Consider the following 12,794-nt stretch of genomic DNA (forward strand, 5'->3'; position numbering starts at 1 on the left):
AAAAAAAAAAAAAAAGGCTTACTCCTCAGGGGGAATTGATCCCTGTGAACCTGGTCATAATCCAATGTCTGGGTTTGTCGGCGGAGGGCAGCAGTAAAAAACTGGACTTTGACCAATTACCATTACTGAAGTATATGACACACAAACTTTAAAGATTTCAATATTCTAAATAATCAGTGATACAAGTTTAATTTTATATTAATTCTGCTTTATTCCACCTCTTTAGAAAATCTCCATTTCCACCAAATAAAAAGATACCAAAAAGAATAAGGTCAAAGTTCAACAAGTACATTAAAAAGACTGTCTCATCAACATTTATTTAGACATGCCTAGTTTCTGAAATACTACCCAGTAGTTAAAAGGGTATAGCTAATCCTCTGGGTATTTAATAACCATACTCAGAAGCTATACTAGTGTGGTCAGACAGACTAAAAGGGAGAATGTATTCCCCTTGACCTCCAAGATCAACTAGCATCTAGCTCCCAGGTGATTATGGGGCAGCTTCTAAAATGGCCTGTAACTACAAGAAGAACTTCTTGCTCCCTCCTCATTCAGGGAGACCACGGAGACACCACTCATCCAGCATCCAATCTACAAATGTAAAGGGTTTCCTCGCTGCTTCCAAGCAAAGGCAAGGTCACGCCAGCCTCTGGCTTATGGTCACACAGATGAACTGGCAAAGGGACCAGAGGTTTCTCTCAAGCACAAGTGACCCAAGAACTAGACCCTCAACTTGACAGTATGAAGAAGAAAAAAAAAAAATTCTGGCCACCTACATCATCTTAAACACCCATCACAAAAATACAACCCCAAACTAAAATGATGGGTGTGTTTGTTAGGCTTTGTAACTATCCAGGGGAGAACAGTTCCCAGACGTTACACTTAAAACTACATAGGCTGTTACCTAGATTACGTTTCATTGGTGATTTTCTTCTTTTTTTTAAAAGATTTATTTATTTATTATATGTAAGTGCACTGTAGCTGTCTTCAGACACACCAGAAGAGGGCACCAGAACTCATTACAGATGGTTGTGAGCCACCATGTGCTTGCTGGGATTTGAACTCAGGACCTCCGGAAGAGCAGTCAGTGCTCTTAACTGCTGAGCCATCTCTCCAGCCCAGTGATTTTCTTCTTAATTAAAAAAAAAAAAAAAAAATGCTACCCAGATATAAGACCTCATATCTTGGCTCAATTAAACACTTCAATCCCTATCCAAGTAAGGCAGGCTCAGTATTGTTTTAACCTTAAAAAAAAAAAAAATTCAAATGATAGCTAAATGTCTTCTCTCTGTCCCTCTCTGGAAGCCATCCGAGAGGGACTTCCCATTGTTTCTAATCTATCCAACAGTTTTCAGAGTGCATGAAAACAGACTTTGGTTCACCGCTGTCCAGTCTGCCCTGGAGGCCAAAAGAACCCTGAGGAGGACCCAGCAGATGGATGTTCTTATGAGCCCAATGTCTCTGGCTTCTCCCTGCCTAGGGTAAACACATCTCCCTCACATTTTTCCAGACATCAGTCAATGATTCTTTCCTTCCTACATCTAACTGTTGAGGTCTTTTAGAAAGGCCCTCTGGAGGAGTACCCCAAAACTGTGACATCTGACACTCCAAATTCAGCTGTATGAAACCAGATTGGTCATCACCCCAACACAATGATGAAGAGTTACCTCTTCAGAGCGAACGGATAATGAGAACAGGAGACAGAACTGGCTGCACAGTTTAGTGTAAGAACCCTCAATGAAAACTAGTTTCTCCCTTAACTAAAAGCCAGACACGTCCTTGGGAGCCCTGGCAGCCTCATCCCTGCTAGACTAGAAAGGCCAAGTGTCTGGGGCTGGGACCTTCGATCTGGTTCCTAAATGATTCTTAGGTTACCTCTTGGGGTGTGGGTGTTAAAAGTAATAATGAAGGCCTACTAGGCAAAATACTTCCTGGTCATGAAGCAGACTCTCTAGCCTGGGTGGAGACTCAACACTCCAATGGGATAAGGTCAAGCTCTGGCTAAAGGACCCCCAGGGAGACCATGCCAATGAAAGAGATGGAATAATTACTGTCTTGTACTAGGGGCCTAACTCAGATTTACTGGGTCAGCTATCACTAAAGAAGGACCCCTTCCTATAGCAGTTTCTCTAAGAAAGGATGAAGAGAGAACCAACATCTTCCTGATGAGTATGAACAACAGAGCACACGCACTAAGGAGGGACTTCTAAGACAGAGTATTAGTCTCTCATATCAGACACTGCACTGTATCTGGTAGAAGATATCAGTATCTTCCCCACTTTGTAAGACTTTGAGGCAATGTTTTAATTTGCTCCCCCTCCACCCCAATCATGTTTACAGAACAGCCCTGCTTTCTTGGAACTTAAGTGACTAAAAGTGGCCGACCTGTTTTCTCTCTCCGTTTCTTTTGGCCTGATTCTTTTAAAACTTTTAAAGCAGTCTGTGGCAGACAGTGAGGCAGCCAAGGCAATGGGCACAGACACAGTCGTGACTGTATTAGAATCCGAAGTGCATTTCCTGCCCCAGAGTGCTGCACCTCTGCTTGTGAGGAGCACACCTTCTTGATCAAGAGTCAAGATTTTCTTGTCAAGACACTTTAAAAAAAAAAATGTGTGTGTGTGTGTGTGTGTGTGTGTGTGTGTATGTATGTATATGTATGTGTGTATGTGTGTGTATATGTATGTGTGTATGTGTGTGTATATATATGTATATATATACACATATATATGTACACACACACACACACACATATATATATATATTTATATCAAAAAGAAAATGTGGAAAGTGAGGACAGACTCCAGAAGAGAACACAGCTGTACAAGCACACCCCACAAACAAATAAGCTCAAATACACACAGAGATCTCAATAATCAATTTTAGCTAGGCCTGGTGAGTTGGACCTGTGATCACAGTGAGGCAGGAGGATTGCAAGTTCAAAGTCTTCCTGGAGGCTGCCCAGATAACTCAACAAGACTTCTCAACAGAACCGTGCTTCAAAACAGGTCCGCTAGGGGAGAGAGACCCTGGGGTACAGCTCAGGAGGGTAAGTGCTGGCTTCCCAGGAAATATGAGGTCCTGGGCTCAAGACTCAAAAGCCTAAGGGTTATGGACAGCTGGATGACTATCTTAAGTTTTAATGTACAAAAGTTTTACACAATTCCTAGGTTTTGGGTTTTTTTTTTTTTTTAAAGATATAGATAAAATTTCAGTATGTAGCTCCAGATGGCCTTGAATTCACAGTAATCCTCCTGCTTCAAACTTCCAAGTGTTGAGATTATAGGAATCAGCCATCATACTTAGCTCTTTGCAGTTCATTTTAAAATCCAAATGATTACCCCACTTTTTAAGTGTAATTGTTTGATGTTTCTCTGGAGAGGCAAGCAAGGAAGGCGCCACCGTGTGCAAGTAAGAGATCTAATGCAGACCAGGGAAGTGCCTTAGCAGGTACAGCCCATGCCACCCAAGCAGGAAACCAACACGCAGACTGCTGTGGTAGCCTGCTTCTAATTGTAACCCATGGAAGGTGGAAACAAGGAGGACCCCGAGCTAGTGGGCTAGCTGTGGATGTAGCTCCGTCAGTTCAACTGAGAGACTGCTCAGTGAATGGAGGAGAATGAGTGGAGAGCAATCAAGCAGTTATTACACATCAACTTCAGACCTATACACACACACACACACACACACACACACACACACACACAGACAGAGAGAGAGAGAAAGAGAGACAGAGAGAGACAGAGAGACAGAGAGACAGAGACAGAGAGAAAGAGACAGAGACAGAGACAGAGAAAGAGAGAGAGAGGCAGAGAGAGAGAGAGAGAGAGAGAGAGAGAAACACACTGGGCATACACACTCTTAAAAACAGAAAGTAAGAACATTCATTAATTTAAAAATGTCATGTGTGGTGGTTCCCACCTTTGATCTCAGCACTTGGGAGGCAGGTGGATCTCTATGACTTTGAGGTTAGTCTAATCTACATAGTGAGTTCAAGGCTAGCCAGGGTAACAAAGTGAGACCCTGACTCAAAAAAAAGAAAAAAATTAAAGGGAAAAGGAGGGAGATGAGGGGGAGAAAGAGACAAGTGAAAGAGTACAGAGACAGAGAGAGATCTGATAAAAGTACTGGATTTCTCAAAAAAAAAAAAAGAATTTCAAATTATTTGTAAAAGTCATTTTAAACAAATTAATATTCAAGAAATTGTAAAATAAGTCAATACTTACAGATATATAATGTCGGAATACGTAATTAATTTTGCCTTCGTTGCTTTTTGATATAAGTTGGTGGTGAATATTAGAAAATTCTTCATGGCCAATCTCAGAATAAAAAATGACCACTGGACTTTCAGGATTTGATGAGGGATATCTGTGATCTCCTTTGAACAATAAAGGTTTAGGTCTGGAAATAAATATTCAATTAAAAAAATTTTAAGCAAAATCCAGGACACTTTTGACAACAACTTTTAAAACTTAGTAAAGGTTTTAAGTATCTCCATATGGGCATCACAGTCTTAAACAGTTTGTACTTAGAATATTGTCAAGTATGAGCTTTACTCGTTCATGACTATAAAAATAAAAGTATATTACATGAATATTAATTATAAAATACTAAGTTATTAAATATCATCAACTCATTAAAAAGAAGGGAAGGGAAGCCAGGGTGCATATCAAATCCCACAGCATTAAATCTACAGCATATTTTTCTACTGTATGAAGTGTGACTGTAATTTTATCTGAAAATATAAGGCTAAATAACTTCAGCAGCAGATAAAACTTTAAGCAAGTAACTTGTGAGCAAGCCTCCCTCTCTGCCATGTTTGCTACTATGATCTTCCTATAATGCTTTTTTGTTTGGTTAGTTTTTTGGGGTTTTTGTTTTGTTTTGTTTTGTTTTCCGATACAGGGTTTCTTTGTGTGGGCTGGCTGTCCTGGAACTCATTCTGTAGACCAAGCTCAAACTCATGAAATCAGCCTGCCTCTGCCTTGTAAGTAATGGGATTAAAGGAGTGTGCCACCACCGCCCCTTAATTTTTTTAAACTTTTCAAAATACAAACAAAAAAGTCAAAACCACCACACTTTCTAAAACCAGCATCAAGACATTAAAAGTTCTTAAAATATGATCTACTATGGTGGTCTGAATGAAGAATGTCCCCCACAGGCTCCCGTATTTGAATACTTCCTGTATTTGAATAGTTGGTGGTACTGTTTGGACAGAGGTTATAAAGCTTTGGAACACAGAGGAAGAGCACAACTGGGGACAGGCTTTATAGCCTTCACACACTACAGTTCTTACTCTTTCTGCTCCCTGTGTGAGAATGAGACATGATCTCTCAACTTCCTGTGCCTGCCTCCATACTTGCTCTGCCATGACAGACATCCAGCCTCTGGAAACCGAGCTGCTCAGGTTTTTTGTCAACATGAGAGAACCTAGAGCTATCTGGAAAAAGGGAACCTCAACTGAGAAAATGCCCCCCATCCAACTCGCCTATAGGTGAATCTGTAGGGTATTTCCTTGACTAATGATTGATGGGACAAAGCCTAGCCCACTGTAGGCATGGCCACCCAAGGATAGACGGTCCAGGTTACACAAAAGAGCAAGCTGAACAAGTTAGCATGCAACGTGCCTCCATGGCTTCTGCTCCAGCTCCTGCTTCCAGATTCCTGCCTTGCTTTCCTCTGAGGACAAACTATAATCCAAATAATCCCTTTCTTCCCAAAATTGCTTTTAATAGTAGTGTGCTATCACAGCAATAAAAAGCAAAGACAGACAGAAATCTTACAGTAAAATAAATTAAGTAGTCTTTCACCATGGTATTCAGTCACAGCAACAAAAGAAAGTAACACACCCACCAATCCCTGTTCTAATAACCCACTCAACAGAGGGCAACTACATATGAAAAAATATGCTCTTTATAATGGGAAAGATCCAAAATTTGAAACAACTCTAAAAACCTGCATCAGGACATTTTTACGTGGGTGTTAAAAATACTGAAGTACACCTACATGTATCAAGTGGGAAGATGTCTCTCAACAGAAATAGACCTACTTACTTGTACAAACTTAAAGCTATAAAAATGATACACAGTAGACTATTAAAGGCAGTTCTACCTCCGGAGAGGAGGCACCACTCTACATAGGTCTGCACAGTTGCTCTCACAAACTCAACACAGTTTTAAAAGAACCACAATGTCTCCAATTACATTTCTTTTTGGTTTTTTTGTTTTTTTTGTTTTTCAAGATAGGGTTTCTCTGTGTAGCCCTGGTGTCCTGGAACTCACTCTGTAGACCAAGATGGCCTCAAACTCAGAAATCTGCCTACCTCTGCCTCCCAAGTGCTGGGATTAAAGGAAGGTGCCACCACTGCCTGGCCTCCAGTTACATTTCACCCAGGAAAGCATCGCTCTGCCATACTGCCATTCTCAAATATCCACCCACACCCTGATGCTGAGCTACCTGAACATACTGTACTGCTGTCATTCTGAGTAAGAGACACTAGTGCCATGTGTTAGGCAGAGAATTTGTTACTGATCTGACAATGTCATTACAGAAGACTTACACAACCAAAAATCCCATTAATGTTTCTGGTAGAAAGAGCCATCATCACATGGCCTACAGCAGGTACAGAGAGGTTGCTACTCCAGCCAGCCAGCCAAATGCATACTATGCTAGGTGTCCACTGAAGGAGACCCCAGTCTCCTCACACAAAGAAAACTGTACTTTCATTATTCAAATCAAGTTTTCTGATATCTCTTAAATACTGTCTGTTGTTACTCATAATATCCTAAAAGATCATTTATATTAATCTCTGCTACTTCAGGTGCCGGCTTTTTGGACAGACAGTATTCTTTGATAAGCTAACAACAAAGCCTATAAAATCTCTCAGAAAAAAATCATTGCCCAATAAAACAGGAATATTGTACTGGCTGGTTTTGTGTCAACTTGACACAGGCTGGAGTTATCACAGAGAAGGGAGTTTCAGTTGGGGAAGTGCCTCCATGAGACACAGCTGTGGGACATTTTCTCAATTGCCCCTTGTGGTGGTACCATCCCTGGGCTGGAAGTCTTGGGTTCTATAAAAGAGAAGACTGAGCAAGCCAGGGGAAGCAAGCCAGTAAGGAACATCTCTCCATGACCTCTGCCTCAGCTCCTGCTTCCTGACCTGCTTGAGTTCCAGTCCTGACTTCCTTTGGTGATAACAGCAATGTGGAAGTAAGCTCAATAAACCCTTTCCTCCCCAACTTGCTTCTTGGTCATGATGTTTGTGCAGGAATAGAAACCCTGACTAAGACAAATATCAAGTGGTTATAATTTTGAAACATGAGAAAACAAACCAATTTTCATCATTTTACAAAACTACTTTAAGTAATGGAGTTGATGTTCACATCTGGTGAATCTCTAGCTAGTAGCCATTCTCTAATACATGCAGATGGTAAGGTAAAAAAAACTCAGAGGACCAGGCGTGTACCACATGTTCATAGGCCTAGCACTTAGGAGGCTGAGGCAGGAAGACTGAGTTCAAGACCAGCCTGGACTATAAATCAATACCTTTTCTTAACAGACAGACAAAAATCAGCCAGGCGTCAATAGAGACACACGCCTTTTATCCCAGCACCCTGGAGAAAGGCAGGCCAATCTTTGTGAGTTTAAGGCCAGCCTGGTCTGTCCTAGTTCTAGGCCAGGACTACCAAGTGAGAATATCTGAAACACACAAACAAACAAAGAAGAAAACAAAACAAAATTCAACTCAGATTGCATGTGATAGAGCAAAGGCACAAGGCATGTACCACATTTAGATGAAGGATACAACAGACCTGTCGGGTGCAGTCAGCAGCAGGCTCTCAAGAGTGTCTAAATCACAAGTCTGCTTTCCATGCACTGAGAGAAATGACTTGCATCCTTCTGGGGGAGGCTCGTCAACTGCTATCTGTCAGGAAGACAAATACATGTTCTACTCAAAGACAAGACAGAAATGTATTTTGTAATGAACACGTGGTTAAATGATAATCCACCATCAATCATCTGCTGAACACCCACGTGGGCCAGGTGGTAAGAGCATTCCAAGCCAGAGCTCTGACTGAGCTCAGTTATTGTTATTCAGTTCCTCTGGTATACCCCAGGTCAGTCCTGGTGTTATAATCCCACAAGAGAAGGCTACACTTTATCTTTTCTCAGACTTATCAAAAGACATCTAGGAATCCAGGTTGTACTTCAAAAACCCTTGGCTCAAAATGTCAGGGATTCATTCTCTCTCTCTCTCTCTCTCTCTCTCTCTCTCTCTCTCTCTCTCTCTCTCTCTCTCTCTCTCTCCCTCTCTTTCTCTCTCTCTCTGTCTCTCTCTCTCTGTGTGTGTATGTGTTTCTGTATACCTGTACATATGTATATGCATGTTGAGGTCAGAAGTTAACATGGAGTATCTTTTCTAGATTAATTCTCCAAGTTTATTTTTGAGAAAGCCTCCTTCACTTAACTTGAAGCTCAGCTGAGATGAACAGATCTCCCTGATGTTCCCCTAACTCCTAGCCCTGGGGTTACAAGTATAGGCCACTATACCCAGATATAAAGGTGTTCTGCCAACTAAACTATCTCTTTAGCCCCTTTAAAATACCAACTAACCACTTAAGTTCAATCCCCAGAATCTACATGTTAGAAGGGATCACCTGACTCCTGCAAGCTGTCCTCTGACCTGCACAGCGCATGCATGAGTACACATACATACATACACACACATACATACACATGCACACACAGTAAATAAATAATAAATAAATATGCAATAAAATTTCTATGTCAATTGTTAAGAGTTCTATGTTTGATGCTGAATGTTGAGAGGTGCCAGAAGGATGGAAAGGGGGGCAGAAAGAGAGAGGAGGTCGTAGGACGTGTCAGAGATGAAAGGGGGGGCAGGTTTGAGATCCAAGGGAACTAAAGAGGCAGTGGGCAGGAAAAGAGGATGGAAACCTATGATCATATGAGCTTATTTAAAAACTGCATTTCTTTTTAAAAGAGTCTTCATTGATGGACGGTGCTTCTACCAGAAGTCTTGGGTCATTAAACAAAAATTCCAGTGCCCAGTGTGGATTGTTTTCCTAGGAATTGTTGACCAAAGAAGCCCAAGAGCCCTTCCCTCAAGACAATCTAAGCTGCTGCCATTGAGCGTGGCGCCACCAGATGTTGATGGTAACATTCTATTGCTGGGTCTAAAAAGATGGCTCCGTGGTCAGGACATACTGCTCTTGCAGAGGACCCAAGTTCAATTCCTAAGCACCTACATCAAACAGCTCATGACCACCATGTGAATTTTTTGGGCTACAATGATGACCTACCTGTGGCACGGATGTCATGGCAGTGGCCAACCATAAAATGGCTGGACCTGAGGCCGCTCCAAAGACGAAGGTACTTGTGTCTAGTTCTGTAAATCTGAGAGAACCCTAGGAGGCAGCCTACTAGTACTACTTTGTGGCATCAGACTACATTCTAAATATTCATCTGTGTTTATACCCACAGGTTAGTGTGGTATGTCCATGCCATCGCTGGAGATGCTTCTGACTGCAGTGTAGCCATTTCCACAGAAACTGGACAAAGTGCCAAAGAGAGGTGATGTCAGGGGACTCAGCCCCTAAATGGGACAGCTATTACAACCTCCTCTAAGGGTCAGAACACTGAAGTAGATGGTGTGGAAAGAATATAAGCTATTCGGGCTGTGGTGGCACACGCCTTTAATCCCAGCACTTGGGAGGCAGAGGCAGGCAGATTTCTGAGTTCGAGGCCAGCCTGGTCTACAGAGTGAGTTCCAGGACAGCCAGGGCTACACAGAGAAACCCTGTTTCAAAAAAACCAAAAAAACCAAAGGAAAGAAAAGAAAGGAAAAGGGGGAAAGAAAGAGAAGAACCAAGATGTGACTACACATCTCACCCTTAGTGTCCAAAATAAAAAATAAGGAAGTACAGAGAAGAACCTGAAACCCTGTGCTTTGTGGGTGGAAAGTAAAAATGGGGCTGTCACTATGCAAAGCAGTCTGTGGTTCCTTATAATATTAATACAGGGGCTAAGGATGTAGCTCAACCAGAGTACTACTTAGCATAGGCAAGGTCAGTAGCAGCTACACAGCCAACCAAGTTCAAGGCCAGTGAATTAGTTACTTTTATATTTCTGTGACAAAGTACCACAACCAACACAACTTATAAAATAAAGTGTTTAACTGGGCTTATGCTTAGAGGCTGAGAGCCCGTGATGGTGAAGCAAAGGCATAGTGGTGGGAACAGCTGTGAGCTCACATCTTGATCCACAAGCAGGAACAGAGAAATAGCATCAACTGAGAGCAACGTGGCAGCCTACAGAATGGGCGAAGTCTTTACCTGATGGGCGAAGTATATAACCTGATAGACAGTAGAATCTAGAATATGGGAGAACTAAAAGAAACTGGGCATCAAGAAAGCAGATAACCCGATTTAAAAACAGTGGTGCATGCCTTTAATCCTAGGACTTAGGAAACAGATACAGGCGGATCTCTGTGAGTTCAAGGCCAGCCTGGTCTACCCAGTAAATTCTTGGACAATAAAACAGTATAAAAACAAAACTCTAAGAGGTGATTCTGGCAGGAAATGGCCACATGGCTCCTTCTGGAGAACAATAGTGGCTCTGACGGAGTGCGTGGAGTACTTGAATGGCAGCAGCTGATGGTACAAAGGTGCTCACTTCGCAGTGATCCACCCGCACAATCTGTTCTGAGTGGTCTTCTCTATCTGTTTTGTTTTATAACACAGGATGGTTTTAAAAATCCACATTTCTTTCATACAAGTAACTAGTTGACATGTACACATCTGCTTCTCCTCGTGTCCCTCTCTTCCAAGATCCAAACAAGATCCCTGCATGGACATTTTGAAGCCTCCTTTTCTTTTGTCTTTTCCTTTACTCATACTGTGAACCAGACCTCTTTGCTAAAATGGCTCTCTGATCCTAGATGTTCAGGCTACATGCCCTTGGCATTGCCTCACACTGCCTATCTCTTGTAACCTCTGCTTTTACATCCAGAGGCTGTGACTGGATTCAAGCTCACTGTCTAGCAAGTTTACATCTTCCAGACAATCTTGCCTAACAGTACCTGGCTGTCATTCTTGTGACAATTTTCTTTTCATTTCTCACATAAAAATAAGTGTAAATCATTCCTTAAAATTTCTGATATCCAAGTTCAGTCCCAAAGCAAGAAAACTAATATATAATTTATTTATGTGTGATTAGTGAGGAGATTATGACTCAGTAATCAGGTTTTTAATTTGCCTAGCATGTCCAAGGTCCTATGTTCCATTCCCAAAACCAGGGAGGGAAGGGAACATCTAAGATTTAAAGACTTTAATGTTTTAAAAACATCAGTTTTGCTCACTATTTAAAAATAAATCATTAATCCCCAAAAAAATGTCTGACAAGCAATGAAATCACCACGCCATGCCCCTACAAAAGGCTGTTCCCCTGGACACACGAGGTCTTTTACCTGCTGGAAGGCTTGAATTGAGGCTGAGTAGGAACGGAGAGAGAGACAAAACTTCAACAAATGCTGCTGCAGAGGTGACAGGAACTGAAATGCAGCTTCCAATATGGCATCATAATAGGAATGCTCAGTATCTGTAGAAGAAGCACAAGCCAGAAGACGGGCATGACTACGGACAAGCTGGAAGGGCAGGCACCAAGCACAAGCCAGCGCTGTAACAGCGCATATAGCAAACTGTTTCCAGTGGACCACCACCGGGAACTTGTGTCAAGTGACGAGAATTCCCATAACACAGACACTTCTTCCCTCCCTGAGCTACGCTGCCTGCCTGGACTGCTGCTTCCCTGCTCACCAAGATGACCCTGCCCCATCAGGAGTTCAGCTGTGAGATCACTCACTCAGGAATGTAGACTTCTCTAAATCTGCCTCCACAGACCAGCTCTAGCACTGCTTGGATCCCAGAATATGTCTTTGTTTACCACATCATTTATCAAAGTGTCTACTACTGACTGGATGCCACAGACAGAGGTGACGACATCTATCTGTGTGTGCTCTAAAACACTAAGGAGCACAACAAGATTTATAAGATATTGATAGTGTCATATAATTTGATGGTGAGCATTTAAACAAAAAAGCTAGGCAAAGCTGTTTAGAAGAAAAAGACATATGTGTGCTAGTATGAATAAATCCTCCAATAAATAAAAAGGAAAGGTACAAAGCTTGTTACACAGCAAGTAGTTATTTGTGCCAAGACTGTGGCATAAAGATGTGTCTACGTGTGTGTACATGTGCATTTAGTGTAGTATAAAAAAATAAATAAAATAAAACTAAAAATGCTTTAAATGGCTCTCAAAAGCAAGCAAGAAATATAAGAAACAGACACCCAAGTTTTTATATAGCTTTGATTGCAGTATGAGCTATATCAGTAATTAAAAAATATAAAATCTTCAATTGGAAAAATATTGAGTTGGCATGAGTGTGGTGTATACACATGTATGTAAGAGCACACTTGTTTCAAGGAGACATGAACACGCCTACATGTATATGCAGGCCCAAAATTTTTACCAAGCATCTTCCTCAATCTCTCTCCACTTACTTGTTGAGGCAAGTTCTCTCTATGACACCAGAACATGCCAGTTGCAGCTAAATCTACCATCCAGCTTTATCTGGTGATCCCTTTCTCTGCCTCCTGAGTGCTAAAACAGCAGGTGGCTATCATGTCTACCTGGCTCAGCAGAGTTCCAAGATCTGAACACTGACCCTCCTGCCCGCTGACCCTCCTGCTCCCTGGCCCTCCTGCCCGCTGACC

General features: G+C 41.8%; 1 protein-coding gene across 4 annotated transcripts in view; it reads right to left on the reverse strand.

Annotated features, from left to right (window-relative positions):
• The window catches only part of Uggt1 (UDP-glucose glycoprotein glucosyltransferase 1), a 103,424-nt gene that overhangs the window by 74,257 nt on the left and 16,373 nt on the right, over positions 1–12,794 (reverse strand). For all 4 annotated transcript variants that reach the window (XM_031367145.1, XM_031367144.1, XM_031367147.1 and 1 more), the window contains exons 4-6: positions 11,489–11,619; positions 7,812–7,924; positions 4,224–4,398 (exon numbers count right to left, since the gene is read on the reverse strand). In XM_031367145.1, coding sequence (XP_031223005.1) covers positions 4,224–4,398; positions 7,812–7,924; positions 11,489–11,619 — 419 coding nt within the window. The remainder of the gene's footprint in view (positions 1–4,223; positions 4,399–7,811; positions 7,925–11,488; positions 11,620–12,794) is intronic.

Source organism: Mastomys coucha, unplaced genomic scaffold, assembly GCF_008632895.1.
Source record: "Mastomys coucha isolate ucsf_1 unplaced genomic scaffold, UCSF_Mcou_1 pScaffold14, whole genome shotgun sequence".
Lineage (NCBI taxonomy): Eukaryota > Metazoa > Chordata > Mammalia > Rodentia > Muridae > Mastomys > Mastomys coucha.